The sequence below is a fragment of the Chiloscyllium punctatum genome, chromosome 40 (assembly GCF_047496795.1).
Source record: "Chiloscyllium punctatum isolate Juve2018m chromosome 40, sChiPun1.3, whole genome shotgun sequence".
NCBI lineage: Eukaryota > Metazoa > Chordata > Chondrichthyes > Orectolobiformes > Hemiscylliidae > Chiloscyllium > Chiloscyllium punctatum.
In genome coordinates, this window is record NC_092778.1 from 67,492,212 (window position 1) to 67,513,209 (window position 20,998).

Below are 20,998 nucleotides of genomic sequence, written 5' to 3' on the forward strand. Positions count from 1 at the left end.
CACCCCAGCCCACAAGCCTCATTCCTGATTAAGGGCTTATGCCTGAAACTTCGATTGTCATGCTGCCTGACCTGCTGTGCTTTTCCAGTACCCCACACACGACCGATTTCCAGCATCTGCAGTCCTCACTTTCTCCCATTATTAACTGCATCCTTTTTTGTTTCAACATAACATTATGCAAAATGAAAGGGGCTTGTTATTAACTTTCTTCAATTAGTAGAGAGAGAACTTCACGAAGGAAATGAACTCATCGTTATTGCTTTCACCGAGTTTTTTTGAAAAAAGCTGCTGCACACAGAAAACAAAACACGTAAAATAATCCAACTCCAAATAGCAATTTATGAGTGTTCCTATGGTGCGCAAGAGAACCCCGAATTGTAATCTAATTTAAATAACGTCAGACCTTGGCAGGGTAAAACTGGATTTCAACCTTCTCTCTTCCTACCAGTTTTTCTTTTCCTGGATGTGCAGGGAAAAGAGAGAAAATAGTGCTAATGCCAGGATCACTGTGAATGTAATAAATTTATTGGAAATACGGTCCAGGATGTAAATTGTAGCAGTTCAATATTTGATCATTTTAATTAGTTGAGATTTTATAAACAATGTGCATAATACAAACAGGATTCATATTCAAGTACAGATATCAAACGCACCATTTCCCATTCAATTTTCTCCACGAAAGAATTTGCAGTTACATACGCCTTTCACAACCTCAGGATATCTTGAACCGACTCACAGCCAATGAAGTATTTCGGAAGTGTAGTCACTGCTCCACATGTCAAATTAAATGCATAACTTCCTTTCACCTTTTTTTTGTAAATTAATTTTACATTTATCAGGATGGCATCATATTATAAAGAGGTTTCAGCAGCTCATTTGTTCCAAAATGAGTAGACCGAACTTCCTTTCCAAAGTCAAAGTCAGAGTTACAGTTTCAGTCTGACGCTTGTAATCTATTGTTTTGTATGCATCAGTTTTGCACATTCTTGACCACACTTGGTTTGGGAATCCCTTAGTGGGAGAGGACAAAATCCTCAACAGTAAACATTAGCTCCTACTGCTTACTGACAGATGGCAAAATAAAATAGGGCAAAGAATTCTAAGCAAGATCTAGTCCACTGCAACCTTTCAGCTGGAGGACAGTTTCATGGTAGGAACCAGAAAAAGAATTTTTTTTAATCAAGAGGGAGGAGAGACTGTAATTCTCTCAAATAACTTCTTTAAAAGTACATTTAATTTACTTTAAATTAGTAATAGATGCAGGAAGTTGCAATCAAAATGATATGGCAAGCATGTGTGATTTGATGGTTTGTATCAATCTGTATAATGCTGAGAAATGATTTTCTTTACAAGATGAAATTAAACCATTTTGTGACAGTTTTAAAGTACCACACACCATATACCTCCACCAACAGACATTCTTTATCACTTTTGCCAGCTAAATGTAAAACACAGTTAAGAATCTACATTGCTAAAAATAAGTCCAATACAATAAGGGTGGGTGAGTGAAAGGAACTTCAATCCTCATTTTGTGATTTATAATGTCCAAAGCAATTTCTCCAAAGCATTTATGAAATGATGAAATCACCAACATGTCAAACACAGCACTGATCATCAGAGCAAATTGGGTTGGGGGCATTTGGGTGCAAAGAGTGTGTGGCTAGTAAAAGCCAGAGGATGAAGGAGTGAGGTTGTGAGCGCGTAGAAAGAGCAGATGTTTTCTAAACACCTCAAAATAATGCTGACTTGGGATCACTGAGAAAGAGCCGAATAAAAAGGAAAAGCACAAGCAAAAACAAGCCAAAGAATCAAGATTAATTAAAAAAACACTTGTGATCATGGGATGTCACTTTCAAATACATTTTTGAGGGTTTATTCAGCATTTTTATTCATACAAATGGCAAAACCTGCATGATAAAGATACACAAAAATATCCATGACCTTTTATTTCCAAGTAACAAAACGGGAAGGAAAAAAAGCACTTTAAAGTATATGCATAGAAACACCTAACCCTTTAGTTTACCATGAATTTGTCAATGCTTTCATGTAGTCTTCCAGATTGTGCACCTTGCAAAATGTTTACATTAAAATGGGTGATGACTACTACTGAATTTCAATCACAGTAAACAGAATTACAGGCATCGGAGAAGCACTTTGCTGAACTAGCATACACCTATAAGAGAAAGCGAACAAAAAGATCAGGGTGGTGTCACCTTCCTCACACAAGTCTTGTGTAGTATTATCCAATCTTAGTTTTTGGGCTGCTTCTGGAGTCCATAGTTTCTCCCAGCCTTGGTTTTCTTTCTGGATGGCCATCTTCAAGGGCAAGTCAGCCAGTGAAGTCGTTATCCAACTGGAATCACGTGAATCAAAGAGATTTCTTTCCTCAGGACCCCAGTTTTCTCAATTACCTTTCAGTAGGGTTTAGTACTTTGTGACTTGAATGTTCACAGGGCAGATGGAATTTAGGTTTTCAAAATCACTCTGTACTCAGTAGGATAGCAACCGTTTCTGCACCTACCCCCTCGATACTTCTGCAGTTCTTGTATGACAGAAAGACAATCATGTAATTCAGACTGGGCGCTATGGCCCTTGACCTTGGGGTGCAGACCGTATAAGCATATCCCTGAGTGCAGCCTTCTGACTAATCACTCCGAATGCACGGGGATTCCTAGATTACCTCAGATTAAGCCCCAGAATACATCAACACCGGCCATGGTACGGCTATAGATGCCTGTGGCTGAGTTGATTCTGGTGGATGCCTGACTTCATTGAACCAGAGAGATCCACTGTATTCCAGTTCATACCCATGCTGTCCAACCTTCATACAGCTGTGCCAAGTTATCTAGATTAGTAGCCTCTTTAATCACGTAATCAACCTAGAAAATACAATGAATAAGAATTTTGTTTAAAAACTGATACATCAAATGAACAGAAATATAGGTTAAAGCCCAATGATAGTAAATAAAACAAAACTGAAGCTGGTGTTTGGGGACAAATTCAAACAGTTTCCTAATAGTCGACATATTTATTTGGAGAATAGGCAAAGAAATCAATTTTACTCATTAGACTCAAATTTGAAAAAGCATCTTAACTTGAGATATGTAAAAGCTTACAAGAAACAGCAAGAGTAAACCATTCAGCCCTTCAAAGCTGCTCAGCCACCCAGTAAGATCGTGGCCACTCCCGATGTAGTCTTGAGCTTGGCAAAAGTGAGGACTGCAGATCAGATTCTAGATTAGTGTGGTGCTGGAAAAGCACAGCAGGTCAGTCAGCATCAGAGGAGCAGGAAAATCAATGTTTCGGGTATAAGCAGGATTCCTGATGAAGGGCTTTTGCCCGAAATGTCGATTTTCCTGCTCCTTGGATGCTGCCTGACCTGCTGTGCTTTTCGAGCACCACAGTAGTCTTGAGCTTGCCATCCCACCTAGATTTGCTAGCCCATCCTAACCATTACAGACATAGTCATCTCTGATCATGTTCTTGGATTAATCATCACCTACATCCTTCTTCCATACCCTAACCCTAACCCTATTCTCTCTCCTAAATCTGTTCCAGAAAACACCCTCTTCCAATTCACTTACAACTTCAAAACAACCACTAGTCTTTGGTCCACCGTTTGACACAAGATATCTGCATCTACTGATCTGCTCAACCACACTCAACCCACCCTGGCAATGCCTCTGATACAGCCCACAGCTCCACTCACTTAAATGAAGGGACACAAACTTGAAAGGACAGAGCAGACAACTAACCACCCATGGGTGCAGATTAAACCAAGGAGAGCCAATGGATGTTACCTACCTGGATTTCATGAAAGCCTTTGACAAGGTGCATCATAGGAGGCTATTGAGTAAGATAAGGGCTCATGGGGTCAGAGACAAGGTGCTAGCATTGATTGAAGCTTGGCTGTGGTGTTCCGCAAGGCTGAGTGTTGGGACCACAGCTTTTCACTTTATACATTAATGATCTAGATGAAGGAACTGAGGGCATTCTGGCTAAGTTTGCAGAAGATACAAAGGTAGGTAGAGGGACAGGTCGCATTGAGGTGACAGGTAGGCTACAGAAGGACTTGGACAGGTTAGGACAGTGGACAAGGAAGTGGCAAATGGAGTACAACATGGGAAAGTGTGAGGTCATGCACTTTGGCAGGAAGAATAGAGGCATGGATTATTTTCTCAATGGGGAGAAAATTCAGAAGTCTGAAGTGCAAAGGGACTTGGGAATTCTAGTCCAGGATTCCCTCAAGATAAACTTGCAGGTTGAATCAGTGGTTAGGAATGCAAATGCAATAAAAGCATTAATTTTGAGAGGATTTGAATACAAAAGTAGGGATGTATTTCTGAGGCCCTAGAAGGTTCTGGTCAGACCACATGTAGAGTATTACGCACAGCTTTGAGCCCCAGGAAGGCTGTACTGGCCCGGGAGCGTGCTCAGAGGAAGTTCACATCCCAGGAATTAAAAGCTTAGCATACAAGGAACATTTGAGAACTCGGTGTCTATACTCATAGGGGTTTAGAAGGATATGGGGGGATCTAATTGAAACATACAGAATACGGAATGGCCTGGACAGAGAGGATGTTGGGAAGATTAGATTAGATTAGATTAGATTAGATTAGATTATTTACAGTGTGGAAACAGGCCCTTCGGCCCAACAATACCACACCGCCCCGCCGAAGCGCAACCCACCCATACCCCTACATCTACATCTACATCTACCCCTTACCTAACACTACGGGCAATTTTAGCATGGCCAATTCACCTAACCTGCACATCTTTGGACTGTGGGAGGAAACCGGAGCACCCGGAGGAAACCCACGCAGACACAGGGAGAATGTGCAAACTCCACACAGATGTTTCCATTGATAGGAGAAACTTGGACCAGATGGCATATCCTTGGAGGAAAGGGAAGACCCTTTAGAACAGAGATAAGGAGAAACAGCTTCAGCCATAGAGTGAGGAATCTATGGAATACATTGCCACAGAAGGCTGTGGGGGCCAGCTCATAGAGTATATTTAAGACAGAGATAGATTGAGTATCTAGGGGACCAAGGGTTATGGGGAGAAAGCGGGAGAATGGGGGTGAGAAACTTATCAGCCATGATGGAGTGGTGGAGCAGACTGGATGGGCTGAATGGCCTAATTTCTGCTCGTGTATTATGGTCTTATTGGTGAATCCAGCTGGACTACAAAACTAATATGGCCTGCTCTACGTTGGTAAAACTGATCACCCATACAAGATCATTTTGGGATACATAGATAATCTCTAACTTCATTTCACCACTGCAGTCTTAAACCCCTCCCCCCTTCAATAGCAAATGCCATACAGGCAATGTGATCTGCTGGCATGTCACACCTTCCACTAGCTCACCTGGCCAATACTCTTCACTATTTTCTGAACTTGCATCTTTCTCCCATATCCCCTCGTTCCGTACTCACCTTTCCATGAAATCCACCTCCTGTTCTCATGACTTTATTAATTCCAATGTCAGCAGACATTGGGACTGCTTTGCTTTCTTCTGGTGTTGTTTTTGTCTCTCTGTCTCCCCTCTCTAAATCTGCTGTCATAAACCCTGGTCCTGAAAATACCAACCCTTGACCACCTCAGTCTTAGCAAACTCCATTCTATCTCCAACCTTCCTTAATTTTCCAAAGTTCTTGAACCTGCATTGTTGCTTCCCAAACCTGTTCCATCTTTCCCAGAACTCCATGTTTGAATCTCTCTAGTCAGGTTGCCTCCAGTTGTACAAAACCAAAAGGGCTCCAAGCACGATCATCACCTATACGACAGTTACCCTTGACCGTTTACAGCGTGGCACACTGGAGCATTAGGCTCGAAGACATAGGAGCAGGAGTAAGCCATGCAGCCTGTCCAGTCTGCTCTACCATTTAATAAAATCATGGCTGGATCTGATAAACCTCAACGCCACGCACCAACCTTTTCACTGTAACCTTTAATTTCCTTACTGATTAAAAATCTCTTAGCCTTGAATAACCCAGCTTCAACAGCAATAGGCGAATATGGTGAACCAACACAAATTTGGCAAGGTGCACTATTGTGATTGGCATAAACCATTTTGCATAATAATTGAGCATTAGGTATCTTAAGAATTGCATATCGCACAGTATTTCAAACATGAAAGTATGTTTATCCATGCATAGACACAGTTTGTTTTGTCATTAAAAACACAAAAAGGAGCACTATTATATTTCTAATTGCACGCCAACCATGATTAGTTTCATAACAGAAACAGCAGCATCTCTGGGAAGAAAGCAGAGTTAATGTTTCAGGTCTGCTACATCCACCAGAAAGTACAGGTTATCTTGCAAGAGTGAAACTGGTTTTGTTGAAACAGCAATGGTTTAATAATCAGTGTAATAATCTGTTTTCTGCATGGATCCTCACAGTATGACTACGATCAATGCAATTTGAAATCTCAAATTAAGTTTAGTATGTAATGCTGTCTCTATCAGCAGTGAGATTTAAATTTCCTTAATATGGAGCTGCCAATGTTGGATTGGGGTGAACAAAATTAAAAATCACAACACCAGGTTATAGTCCAACAGGTCTATTTGGAAGTACTAGCTTTTAAAGTGCTGCTCCTTCATCAGGTAACTAGATCTGAAAGCTAGTGCTTCCAAGTAAACCTGTTGGACTACAACTTGGTGTCGTGAGATTTTTAACTAAATTTCCTTAGGCTGTGATCTCATTTACATCAAGTAATTTGCTGGTCGTTGTATCATACCTACTAAATTCTTCTTCAATCCCCATTCTCCACACTCAAGCTTAAATTGACAGGGCATGGGGTCCCCAGAGTTTGTCTCCACATTAAAATGACAGGACTGCAGATTGGAGTGTATCTTTTCTTAATTCAGCATTCTGATGACGAGTCACCAGCCTCGAAATGTTGTTAACTCTGCCTTCTTCCCACAGGCTGCCAAACCTGCTGAGTTTCTCCAGCAATTTCAGTTTTTATTTCAAATCTCCAGTATCCTGGTTCATGGTTTTATTTTCTACAGTCAGATTCATATCAGTTTGGCTTTCCACAGGATTTCTTTTTTACATTGCTGCAAATGGATAATAGCATTTATCATTGCTACTGTATTAATTACATTGCAAAGAATTTCTTTTGTTTTTCACTTTCTTATAAGGACAGTCTGGTACAATACTCTCAGGGCGCTCATCATGCAAAGCTAACTTGGACTCATGGGAATGTCAGAAGACACATGCTGAATTAAGAAAAATAATATAATTCAATCTGCAATACTGGCATTTTCAAGTGTAGACAAACTCTGGGGAACCTATGCCCTGTCAAATTAAGTTTGTGTGTGGAAACTGTGGATTGAAGAAGAATTTAGCAGATATGATACAACAACCAGATTACCTAATCCTAAATGAGATCACACCCCAAGGTGTGATTTGGAGATGCCGGTGTTGGACTGGGGTGAACAAAGTTAAAAATCGCACAACACCAGGCTATAGTCCAACAGGTTCATTTCAGGTAGGTGTAGCCCCATCTAGGGCTGTGCTGTGAAACAGAGGGCCTCTGATAAACAGTGGGGTGGCTGGTCTCAAATCAGTTTAAAGAGACATCTGCTATCTTGTGTGTCCTTAACTGGGAAGTTACTTCATTTTGCAGTCTTCAAAAGCTGGGTGAATATTGTGAAGCAAGACAAATCTGTCACACATCTTTCACACAAGTTGAGCATTAGACATCCCAAATGGATATTGCCTTTCAAAGTTGTAAATGTGACAAACACAGAGGTCAGTTTAGAGATAGGACAAATGCTGGACTTCTAAATTTCCTTGTTAAAAATCACACACCACCAAGTTATAGTCCAACACATTTATTTGGAAGCACTAGCTTTCAGAGTGCTGCTCCTTCATCTGCCTGACAAAGGAGCAGCACTCTGAAAGCTAGTGCTTCCAAATAAACCTGTTGTTGTGATTTTTAACAAGGAAATTTACAACTCGCTACTGATAGAGACAGCGTTGCATGCCAAACGTAATTTGCGATTTCAAATTACACTAATCATAGTCATACTGAAGATCTATGCAGAAAACAATTCTGCTGATTATTAAACTATTGTTGTTTCAAATAAATTGATTAGCTGTCACTTGGTAACTTGGATTCTTATTGATTCTTGTAACATGAACTGCAAGGCAACGTCAGCACTTATCACTTATCCCTAACTGCCGTCCACAAGATGGTGACCAGCTGCAGCCCATGCTGCATAGGCACTCGGTGCCTTTCTCTGTAGCAATTTGATACAACCCAGTGGTTTGCCAAGCCATTTCAGAGAAACATTAAGCAACCGATACTTACTGTAATTAGCCCAGGTACAGATGATGGAATTTCTTTCCTGAAGGACATTAGTGAACTAGGTGAGTTTTTATGGCACTCAAAGTTTGTGATGTGTGATCAAGTACCCATATTTCCAGATCATTACTCCAGGCATCTGGATTGTGAGTCCAGTATCACTACTGCTGGCTACCATCCTCAGTGATGCTGCAGTTTCCTATCTTATTGATCCATCCTTGCCAATTACTTATCTCAGTACAAGAATCTTCTGTATTTGCTCGTTTACCACTTTTTATTTGAATAAGGAATTCCTCTCTAAACCACTATCGTTTGGTGTGTGTATAAACACACTCCGTAAAATCCTTCTTGGACACAACATTTGGCCATTTGCCTTTATCTGGCCGCTTTTTAAAAATTATCACCGAATGTGGGCATTGCTGGCTGGGCCAGCTTTTTACCGCCCATCCTCTCTGCTTGAGGTGGTGAGCTTCCTTCTTTAAATGGCTGCAGTCTCCAGGCACACTCAGCGTGAAGTCTCTCCGTTGGCGGCACACTCGCTGTGGAGTCCCTCCATTTGGGGCACGCTCACGGTGAAATCCATCTATTTGGTGTGCTCTCATGGTGGAACCAGTTGAACCCAGGTTTGGTAGAAGCCAACACAACATCAATTACTTACAAATGAAGTCCAGCATTTGTCCTATCTCTAAACTGACCTCTGTGTTTGTCACATTTACAACTTTGAAAAGCAATATCCATTTGGGATGTCTAATGCTCAACTTGTGTGAAAGATGTGTGACAGATTTGTCTTGCTTCACAATATTCACCCAGCTTGTGAGGACTGCAAAATGAAGTAACTTCACATTTAAGAACACACAAGTTAGCGGATATCTCTAAATTGATTGAGACCAGCCTGAATCAGAGGTCCTCTGTTTCACAGTACAGCCCTGGGTGGGGCCGCACCTACCTGATCCAATGAAGCCAGCAAAGTCTCCTAAAAACAGCTTCTAGTCTCTGACATGGTCACTTACAGAGACTCCATAGCTGTGCCTTCAGCTTTACAACAATACTCTGCTCCTCAGTGACGGCATCCATCAACGTTAGCTTCTGTTCTATACTCTTATGATGCTCAGCTCGACACTGCACCATCTTCTGACAAACTTTAGGTCAGCTTAAGGTTTCTCCAGTTCAACAACAGAAAGCAAGCCGCCACTGTGTCACCTCTTAAAATAATAACTCTGGTTCCATGGTCATCTTGCTGCTCTCCAATCTGACTATCCAACAGGGAGCAAGCTTGGACATACAGCAAGTAATTGGGAAGACCAATAGAAGGGGGCTGTTTACTGCAAGAGAAATGGAATGCAAAAGTAGAGACTGTACAGTTAAACAGGGCATTAGTGATACAGCTTGGGTACTGGGTGCAGATTTGGATTTGTTATTTAAGATAAGGACATAATTGCACAAAAAGCAAACAAGAGAAGGTTCACTCAACTGATGGCTGCATTAAGGTGAGGGTAAGAGCCACGTTAAGGAGGGAGATTGGGCTGGTATCCAGCAGAACTCAGAACAAGGCGAATCTTATTGGAATCAATAGGATCCTGTTGGGAACGCAGATGATGAAACAATGGCTTCTTTTGTGGGAAAAATAACAAGGGGACACAGTTTAAAAATAAGGGACCTCCCATTTAAGATCAAGGTGAAGAAATTTTTTCCTCTGAAAGGGTTGAGAATTTATGGAACGCACTTCCTTAGAAAATCAAAGCTAGGCCATGGAATATTTTTAAGAGGGAATGCGCTAGATTCTTGACCAACATGAGACTAAAAGGTTATCAGGGTAGGCAGGAAAGTGGAGTTGAGGCCATTAGCCACAATCTTATTGAATGGCAGAACATAGAACATAGAACATAGAACATAGAACATAGAACAATACAGCACAGAACAGGCCCTTCGGCCCACGATGTTGTGCCGAACTTCTATCCTAGATTAAGCACCCATCCATGTACCTATCCAAATGCCGCTTAAAGGTCGCCAATGAATCTGACTCTACCACTCCCTCGGGCAGCGCATTCCATGCCCCCACCACTCTCTGGGTAAAGAACCCACCCCTGACATCTCCCCTATACCTTCCACCCTTCACCTTAAATTTATGTCCCCTTGTAACACTCTGTTGTACCCGGGGAAAAAGTTTCTGACTGTCTACTCTATCTATTCCTCTGATCATCTTATAAACCTCGATCAAGTCACCCCTCATCCTTCGCCGTTCCAACGAGAAAAGGCCGAGAACTCTCAACCTATCCTCGTACGACCTACTCTCCATTCCAGGCAACATCCTGGTAAATCTTCTCTGCACCCTCTCCAAAGCTTCCACATCTTTCCTAAAGTGAGGCGACCAGAACTGCACACAGTACTCCAAATGTGGCCTAACCAAAGTCCTGTACAGCTGCAACATCACCTCACGACTCTTGAATTCAATCCCTCTGCTAATGAACGATAATACTCCATAGGCCTTCTTACAAACTCTATCCACCTGAGTGGCAACCTTCAAAGATCTATGTACATAGACCCCAAGATCCCTCTGTTCCTCCACCTGACCAAGAACCCTACCATTAACCCTGTATTCCGCATTCTGATTTGTTCTTCCAAAATGGACAACCTCACACTTGGCAGGGTTGAACTCCATCTGCCACTCCTCAGCCCAGCTCTGCATTCTATCTAAGTCCCTCTGCAGCCGACAACAGCCCTCCTCACTGTCCACAACTCCACCTATCTTTGTATCATCTGCAAATTTACTGACCCACCCTTCGACTCCCTCCTCTAAGTCATTAATAAAAATTACAAACAGCAGAGGACCCAGAACTGATCCCTGCGGAACTCCACTTGTAACTGGACTCGATGCTGAATATTTACCATCTACCACCACTCTCTGACTTCTACCGGTTAGCCAGTTTTCTATCCAATTGGCCAAATTCCCCTCTATCCCATGCCTCCTGACTTTCCGCATAACCCTACCATGGGGAACCTTATCAAATGCCTTACTAAAATCCATGTACACTACATCCACTGCTCTACCCTCATCCACATGCTTGGTCACCTCCTCGAAGAATTCAATAAGACTTGTAAGGCAAGACCTACCCTTCACAAATCCGTGCTGGCTGTCCCTAATCAAGCAGTGTCTTTCCAGATACTCGTAAATCCTATCCCTCAGTACCCTTTCCATTACTTTGCCTGCCACAGAAGTAAGACTAACTGGCCTGTAATTCCCGGGGTTATCCCGGGATTTTGAGTGGGAGTGGGAGCAGCGGCCGAGGAAAAACGAACCCGGGAGACTACAGCTAAGGTAAGACAGTTTGTTTCAAAATTACTTACCTGTAGCGGGCAGCGGAAGTGAGGTTGGAGCGCATAGCTGGGCGGGAAGGTAAGTGATTAGTATTTGAGTGGGTGTGTTCTAGACCCCAGGTTATTGACTCAGTGTTCTTGTTTTTGGAGACAGTGTACAGTCATGGCAGCGCAGGCGGTGGAATGTTCCTCCTGCAGGATGTTTGAGGTAGGGGTGACCACCGATACTCCTGCCGACTTCGTGTGCAGGAAATGCAGTCAGATCCTGATCCTCACCGAACGAGTTAGGGAACTGGAACTGGAGCTGGATGAGCTGAGGATTATTCAAGAGGCTGAGAGGGTGATCGATAGAAGCTACAGGGACATAGTTACGCCAGAGAACAGAGGTAGCTGGGTAACAGTTAGAGGTGGGAAGGGGAAGAAACAGGCAGTGCAGGGTTCCCCTGTGGTCGTTCCCCTAAAAAATAAGTATGCAGCTTTGGAAACTGTTGGGGGGGACAGCCTTGCAGGTGTAAGCTGCAGTGAAGGGGTCTGTGGCTCTGAGTTTCAGAAGGGAAAGGGGGAGAAGAGGAGAGCGCTAGTTATAGGGGACTCTCTAGTTAGAGGGACGGACAGGCGGTTCTGTGGACATGGGCGAGACTCTCGGCTGGTTTGTTGCCTCCCGGGTGCTAGGGTCCGAGACGTCTCGGACCGTGTCTTCAGAATCCTTAAGGGGGAGGGTGTGCAGCCAGAAGTCGTGGTACACATTGGCACCAACGACATAGGTAGGAAGAGGGGTGGGGAGGTCATTCAAGAGCTCAAGGAGTTAGGCTGGAAGCTAAAAGCTAGGACAGACAGAGTCGTCATCTCTGGGTTGTTGCCGGTGCCACGTGACAGAGAGGCAAAGAATAGGGAGAGAGTGCAGTTGAACACGTGGCTGCAAGGATGGTGTAGGAGGGAGGGCTTCAGATATTTGGACAATTGGACTGCATTCTGGGGAAGGTGGGACCTGTATAAACAGGACGGGTTGCACCTGAACCAGAAGGGCACCAATATCCTGGGGGGTAGGTTTGCTAGCACTCTTCGGGGGGGTTTAAACTAATTTGGCAGGGGGACGGGATCCGGACTTGTAGTCCAGCAAGTAAGCTAGCTGTGTGTCAGGATGTCCAAGACTGTAGGGAGGCTGTGGAGAAGGTAGCACTGACAGGGACTACTTGCGGACACAGATGGGCTCAAGTGCGTATACTTCAATGCAAGGAGTATCAGAAATAAGGTGGGTGAACTTAAGGCGTGGATCGGTACCTGGGACTACGATGTTGTGGCCATCACGGAAACATGGATAGATGAGGGACAGGAATGGCTGTTGGAGGTTCCTGGTTACAGATGTTTCAGTAAGATTAGGGAGGGTGGTAAAAAAGGAGGGGGGGTGGCATTGCTAATTAGAAATGGTATAACGGCTGCAGAAAGGAAGTTTGAGGGGGATCTGCCTCTGGAGGTAGTATGGGCTGAAGTCAGAAATAGGAAAGGTGCAGTCACCTTATTGGGTGTTTATTATAGGCCCCCCAATAGCAGCAGAGATGTGGAGAAACAGATTGGGAAACAGATTTTGGAAAGGTGCAGAAGCCACAGGGTCGTAGTCATGGGCGACTTCAACTTCCCAAATATTGATTGGAAGCTCTTTAGATCAAGTAGATTGGATGGGGCGGTGTTTGTGCAGTGTGTCCAGGAAGCTTTTCTAACGCAGTATGTAGATTGTCCAACCAGAGGGGAGGCCATATTGGATTTGGTACTCGGTAACGAACCGGGACAAGTGGTGGGCTTGTTGGTGGGTGAACATTTTGGTGATGGCGACCACAATTCTGTGACTTTCACCTTGGTTATGGAGAGAGATAGGTGCGCACAACAAGGTAGATTTTACAATTGGGGGAAGGGAAATTACGATGCTGTAAGACAGGATTTGAGGAGCATACGTTGGGAGCATAGGCTGTTAGGGAAGGATGTGGTGGAAATGTGGGACTTTTTCAAGGAGCAGATACGACGTGTCCTTGATATGTATATACCGATCAGGCAGGAAAGAAATGGTCGTGTGAGGGAGCCTTGGTTGACGAGGGAGGTTGAATGTCTAGTAAAGAGGAAGAAGGAGGCTTACATAAGGTTGAGGAAACAAGGTTCAGACAGAGCAGTGGAGGGATACAGGATAGCCAGAAGGGACCTGAAGAAAGGGATTAGGAGAGCCAAGAGAGGGCATGAAAAATCCCTGGCGGATAGGATCAAGGAGAACCCCAAGGCATTCTATGCATATGTGAGAAACCTGAGAATGACGAGAACGAGGGTAGGTCCGATCAAGGACAGTGCTGGGAGACTGTGTATTGAGTCGGAAGAGATAGGAGAGGTCTTGAACAAGTACTTCTCTTCAGTATTTACGAACGAGAGGGACCGTATTGTTGAAGAGGAGAGTGTGAAACGGACTGATAAGCTAGAAGAGATACCTGTTAGGAAGGAAGATGTGTGGACATTTTGAACAACTTGAGGATAGACAAGTCCCCCGGGCCTGACGGGATATATCCTAGGATTATGTGGGAAGCAAGAGAGGAAATTGCAGTACCGTTGGCAATGATCTTCTCGTCTTCACTGGCAACTGGGGTGGTACCAGGGGACTGGAGAGTAGCGAATGTTGTGCCCCTGTTCAACAAACGCAAAGGGTTGTATATTCCTGAAGGCTTTTGCCCAAAACATCAATTTTCTTGCTTCTCGGATGCTACCTGACCTGCTGTGCTTTTCCAGCACCACTAATCTAGACTCAAAGGGTTGTATATCTTCGGGAGAAAGTGAGGACTGCAGATGCTGGAGATCAGAGCTGAAAATGTGTTGCTGGAAAAGCGCAGCAGGTCAGGCAGCATCCAAGGAACAGGAGAATCGATGTTTCGGGCATAAGCCCTTCCTCAGGAATGAGGAAAGTGTGTCCAGCAGGCTAAGATAAAAGGTAGGGAGGAGGGACTTGGGGGAGGGGCGTTGGAAATGTGATAGGTGGAAGGAGGTCAAGGTGAGGGTGATAGGCCGGAGTGGGGTGGGGGCGGAGAGGTCAGGAAGAAGATTGCAGGTTAGGAAGGCGGTGCTGAGTTTGAGGGATTTGACTGAGACAAGGTGGGGGGAGGGGAAATGAGGAAACTGGAGAAATCTGAGTTCATCCCTTGTGATTGGAGGGTTCCTAGGCGGAAGATGAGGCGCTCTTCCTCCAGCCGTCGTGTTGCTATGGTCTGGTGATGGAGGGGTCCAAGGACCTGCATGTCCTTGGTGGAGTGGGAGGGGGAGTTGAAGTATTGAGCTACAGGGTGGTTGGGTTGGTTGGTCCGGGTGTCCCAGAGGTGTTCTCTGAAACGTTCCGCAAGTAGGCGGCCTGTCTCCCCAGTATAGAGGAGGCCACATCAGGTGCAGCGGATGCAATAGATGATGTGTGTGGAGGTGCAGGTGAATTTGTGGTGGATATGGAAGGATCCCTTGGTGCCTTGGAGGGAAGTAAGGGGGGAGGTGTGGGCACAAGTTTTGCATTTCTTGCTGTTGCAGGGGAAGGTGTCGGGAGTGGAGGTTGGGTTGGTGGGGGGTGTGGACCTGACGAGGGAGTCGCGGAGGGAGTGGTCTTTTTGGAACACTGATAGGGGAGGGGAGGGAAATATATCCCTGGTGGTGGGGTCCGTTTGGAGGTGGCGGAAATGATGAAGGATGATATGCTGTACATGGAGGTTGGTGGGGTGGTAGGTGAGGACCAGTGGGGTTCTGTCCTGGTGGCTTTTGGAGGGGCGGGGCTCAAGGGCAGAGGAGCGGGAAGTGGAGGAGATGCAGTGGAGGGCATCGACCACGTCTGGGGGGAAAGTGTGGTCCTTGAAGAAGGAGGCCATCTGGGTTGTACGGTTTCGGAACTGGTCCTCCTGGAAGCAGATGCAGCGGCGATGAGGGAATTGGGAATATGGGATGGCGTTTTTACAGGGGGCAGGGTAGGAGGAGTTTGGTATTATGTTAAGCATGCATTGAATCAGACCCTTTGGTCCAACCAATGATAACAATGATAACAATAGTGTTGTCACACACAGATGACAAGCAACATGAGTTCGACTGGGACAACACTACTATTATAGAACAAGCCAAACACAGAACAGCCAGGGAATTCCTAGAGGCATGGCACTCATCCACAGATTCAATCAATAAGCACATCGACCTGGACCCAATATACCGGCCACTGCAGCGGACAGCTGGAACTGACAACTGGAAGCGGAAGAGACAAACCACTATAAATGTCGGAGGAAACAGCACAGAAGCGCTTCACAGGAGGCTCCCAAGCACTGAGGATGTCACCTAGACAGGGGACGAAACATCTGCAGCACAAATTCCCAGCTCAGCGAACAGAACCACAACAGTGAAATTCAATCCTCCACCTTTGGCTCTGACACAGCCCCTCCTCTTCACTATTGACAGCTGGGCTGTCTGCTGAAATAGCACAATGATCTGGAACACTCTCCCTCCCAACACCAATGCTCTTTCCCATAATGGCAAGCCTCCTTGTAATCTAGATCTTGAACAAAACTTTGTCACCACCACAATATCCTATTTACATACAAAAACAGATGTTATACTTTGGGTTTCCTATCAGAAACATATCGTTAAAGAGGCAAATGTGCCATGACAATGTTGTACCTGTTCAGCAACAGTCATTCTCCTGTTGGGATCCACATCTCTACCTTCCAACTTGGCCTTCACTCTTTTCCACACACTGACAGCGTAGGAATTCCGTTCCTGAACGGCTAAAATACAAAGAAGATAAAACTTGTACCTTCTATTTTGCTTTAAGTTAGACACCTTAGCAAATACAACTGTTAATAAAAGGCAAACAAACAGAAAATGCTGGAAATGCACAGATCAGACATTGACTGAAAGGAAAGAAAAAGTCTTTCAATAGGTCAATCTAAAATAACAAACATATTTCACTTTCCATAGGTGAGGCCAGAGTGGCTGAGTATTTCCAGCAGCTTTGTTTTTTTCATTTCATATTCCCAGCATCAGCAACATTATACTTTCAGGTAATACACAAAAGTACAACAGTCCCTACATATTCCAAAAATCTTTGGAGCAGTAAGGTCAGGGTTCGGGTTGGAAATGACATCAATCTCTTTGTGAAAGGAAACTTACCTTTCCCAGTCTTGGGATCTCTGGCTGCCTTCTTAGGACTTGGAGCAACATTCTTTGCCAGCCCTATGGATGTTCCTGGTGGAGTATTTGCTGAAGCAGCTAGGTTTCTCTGAGCCATCTTCCGTGCATTCTGTGACATCACTTCTGGTTGTGTCTTTTGAGTTGTACTGCTGCGAACTGCTGCAGAAATAAATGTTGGATACTTAAAGCAATTGCCTGCTTTATTTATAGGAAGTAATGGATTAAAAGAAAAAACATTCCATTTTGAGAAAGAGGACAGTAAAGTGGATTAAACACAGTGCTCAAAGACCAGTGTTCTAATGCAATAAAAATTGTACTCAAAACCTGCAGGAAGAGATGAGTGAACTTGTGTAGTCACAACGAGGCACCTAATCAACAATAAAACTCAAATTCAAAAGTTGGCAAATTCCCTCAGGCAGTTGTGGTAAGAGAGTTAAGAATCATTACTCTTTCTGTATTGAAGATTTTCAATAAGTAAACCTAGTTCTTCAGACTAAAATGGGTCAAAGGATATAAAGTAGACAGCGTACTGAATTGAATAATCAGCTGTGACATATTGAATGGAGGAACATACCTGATGGGCCGAATGGCTTACTTCTGCTCGAACAATAAAAATCCATTAGTCTATTTGAAAGAGTGTGTCGTGACCGAATACAAAATAATAATTCTTTTATGAAGTGACATTTGGTAACTATAGAATCTTGTTCAAAAAGGTTGGGGGGGTGGGGGTGGGGGTGGCGAGTGCATGCAGTCAAAGCTTTTCATCCTGCACTCTTCTGGACAAATACTAGAGCATCAATTTCAAATGAACAGAACTATTTATACCACAAGAAATTTATGGTTAATCATTTATTATGTAATAAATGCATGTTATAAGTTTCAAGGACTTCTTGATATTACAGTCAGCACTACTCCAGGGAGTAGCAAGTGAAGGCTGAAAATTCAGTGCAAAGTTGAACATGAACGTTTACCTGCTGCAAAACTGGGCTGAAAGGCAGAGACAGAAGTCGGGCTTGAACATTCGTTAGATTTATCTGTGACGAGTGGCGATGCAAAGCTGACAAGATCATTGTAGACGCTGAAAGACAAGGACAAACGTTACAATTGAAAACAAGGCAAATGAAAGAGATAGAAATCAGCTGAATATCACAACTATTGGTGAACTAGCATATGCTTTCCTCAGAGGCTAGTGAACTGTAAATTTAAACTCAGGCAACATGAATTGGGGTTAATGAAATGCAGGCAGCTCTTCTATAACACAATGGTTGTGTTCTTGTGCCACCCCATGTTATAGAAAATTTGCGCTTTAGAAACTGCCCTTATAGTGCTGGCAATGTAATTGTGTTACAGTCAACACACATTTTAAAAGTTCGTGCTTTAGAAACAATATCCTCAATTCGTCAATCGTGTTAGTGAATCCACGTTAACAAAATACATGTTGTTATCAAAGAACACCTGTAGAGGTTATTCACAGTCCTGCTTTTAATTTGTGGATAAAGCACAGGGTGTGTAAAAACTGGTGATCAGATACTTCTTCTTTTTCTATCTCTTGCTCCTTTCTCTCCTGCTGAAGGCACATGGAGAATTAATTCTCGTGGCAAACAGTACAATTGCCCCGTGCTCATATCAAGCTAACCAGAGCACCATCAAAGCAGAGAGCGGAGACTGTAGCTATGCTGAATCCGGTCTTCATCTGATGGCTGCTCTAGCGCATTTTTCCTACCAGCCTCTCACCACCTGAGATAACGGAAGCTAATACTGAGACCATCACCAGTAACTAACTGCACACAGATAAGGGACCAAAGCACAAAGCCTTCTTGACCAATGTGGTTTCGTGTCAGATGATAAAGGTTCATTTATCTACGAGCCAGTGGATAGTGGTAGGTCCCAAATAATTACATGACATGATAAAAGGTCATTATAATAGACAATAAATTGATGCATTTTCTAAAAATGCTCATTTCTCAGGCAGATTGAAGGTTACAGGTTCGAATCCTCATCGACTCTGAATTGGATTATCTTGCTGTGAAAAGATTTTACGAACTATGCTTCCTGGCAGCAATCCTGCCAAAAATAGGATCTTTTCTCTCCACAAATTTCTATACATTAAAATTGATGGATACAACATTGTGGACAGCAAGCCAACAATTTCTATTTACCCACTCCCAATGGATGTGGCTGTTTTAATTCAGAAAGCTCTGAGTGAGGCTGGTGCTGACACCAGTGATTTAGAGTTTTAGGGAGGGGGGGGAAATGGGGAGGAAGTGGGAGAGGGAGGGGGAGAGAAATTTGTTAATGCTCTTCAGGTGGGTTTAAACTAATTCAGGAGGGGGGTGGGACCTTAAATTGTCGTTCAAATATAAAGGAGGTTGAGAGTAGGGAGGTCTGAAATAAGGTTTCAGGGTCATAAGAGGGCACTGGCAAGCAAAAGGTTGGTTTGAAGGGTGTCTATTGCAACGCCAAGTGCATCCAGAATAAGGTGGGTAAACTTGCAGCATGGATCGTACCTGGAATTTTGATGTTGTGGCCATTTCAGAGACATGGGTAGAGCAGGGACTTGAATGCTTGATGCAAGTTCCGGGATTCAGATGCTCAGTAAGAACAGAGAAAACGGTAAAAGAGGGGGTGGTGTGGCACTGTTAGTCAAGGACAGTATTACTGTTGCAGAAAGTGTTTGAGGACTCATCTACTGAGGTAGTATTAATGGTTGCAGAAAGGACATTAATACTTTAGACAGGTCAGTTTTTGTGCAATGTGTCCAAGAGCTATCCTGACACTGTACGTAGACAGACCAACAAGGGGTGAAGCCACATTGGATTTGGTACTGGGTAATGAACCCAGCCAGGTGTTAGAATTGGAGGTAGGTGAGCACTTTGGTGATAGCAACCACAATTCAGTTATGTTTAGGGCTTTAGTGACGGAAAGGGATAGGTACATACCGCAGGGCAAGAGCTACAGCTGGGGGAAAGGCAATTATGATGCGATTAGACAAGATTTAGGATGGGGAAGGAAACTGCAAGGAATGGGCACAATAGAAATGTGGAGTTTATTCAAGGAACAGCTACTGCGTGTCCTTGCTAAGTATGTACCTGCCAGGCAGGGAGGAAGGTGCCGAGCGCAGAAGCCGTGGTTTACTAAAGAAGTTGAATGTCTTGGCAACAGGAAGAAGAAATCTTACGTTAGAATGGGATGTGAAGGCTCAGTCAGTGCGATTGAGAGTTACAAGGTAGCCAGTAAAGTCCTAAAAAGAGAGAGCTAAGACGAGCAAGGAAGGGACATGAGAAGTTGTTGGCGAATAGAATCAGGGAAAACCCTAAAGCTTTCTCCAGGTACAGAAGGGATAAACGATTGACAAAAGATTAGAGCCAATCGAGGACAAGAGTGGGAGGTTGTGCATGGAGTCAGAAGAGATAGGGAAAGCCATAAATGAATATTTTTGTCAATTTTCAGACTGGAAAAAGACAACGTTGTTGAGGCAAATACTGAGAAACAGGCTACTAGGCTAGGTGGGATTGAGGTTGACAAGGAGGTGCTGTTAGAAATTCTGGAAAGTGCAAAAATAGCCAAGTCCCTATGGCTTGATGGAATTTATCCTAAGATTCTCTGGGAAATCAGGGATGAGATTGCAGAGCCTTTGGCTTTGATCTTTATGTCATCATTGTCTACATGAATAGTGCCAGAAGACTGGAGGATAGCAAATGTTGTTCCCTTGTTCAAGAAGGGGAGTAGAGACAACCCTGGTAATTATAGACCAGTGAGCCTTACTTCGGTTGTGGGTAAAGTGTTGGAAAGGATTATAAGAGATAGGATTTAGAATCATCTCGACAGGAATAAGTTGATTAGGGATAGTCAACACTGTTTCGTGAAGGGTAGGTTGTGCCTCACAAACCTTATTGAGTTCTTGGAGAAGGTGACCAAACAAGTGGATGAGGGTAAAGACGTTGGTGTGTGTTGATGAATTTCAGTAAGGCGTTTAATAAGGTTGCCCATGGTACACTATTGCACAAATTACGGAGACATGGGATTGACAGTGATTTAGCAGTTTGGATCAGAAATTAGGTAGCTGACAGGAGACAGAGGATGGTGGTTATGGGAAATGTTCATCTTGGAGTTCAGTTACCAGTGGTGTCCCACAATGATTTGTTTTGGGGCTCATTGGGGATTTTCTACAGTATGGAGAT

The 20,998-nt window shown here is 43.8% G+C and overlaps 1 protein-coding gene across 3 annotated transcripts in view; it reads right to left on the reverse strand.

The window, feature by feature from the left end:
- Positions 1-1,846: 1,846 nt before the first annotated feature.
- Positions 1,847-20,998, reverse strand: part of smg1 (SMG1 nonsense mediated mRNA decay associated PI3K related kinase) — a 173,947-nt gene continuing 154,795 nt past the window's right edge. For 2 of the 3 annotated variants that reach the window (XM_072560184.1, XM_072560186.1), the window contains exons 60-63: positions 17,789-17,895; positions 16,797-16,976; positions 16,305-16,411; positions 1,847-2,879 (exon numbers count right to left, since the gene is read on the reverse strand). In XM_072560184.1, coding sequence (XP_072416285.1) covers positions 2,802-2,879; positions 16,305-16,411; positions 16,797-16,976; positions 17,789-17,895 — 472 coding nt within the window. In that variant the 3' untranslated portion in view covers positions 1,847-2,801. The remainder of the gene's footprint in view (positions 2,880-16,304; positions 16,412-16,796; positions 16,977-17,788; positions 17,896-20,998) is intronic. The other variant, XM_072560185.1, reaches the window with a different exon arrangement.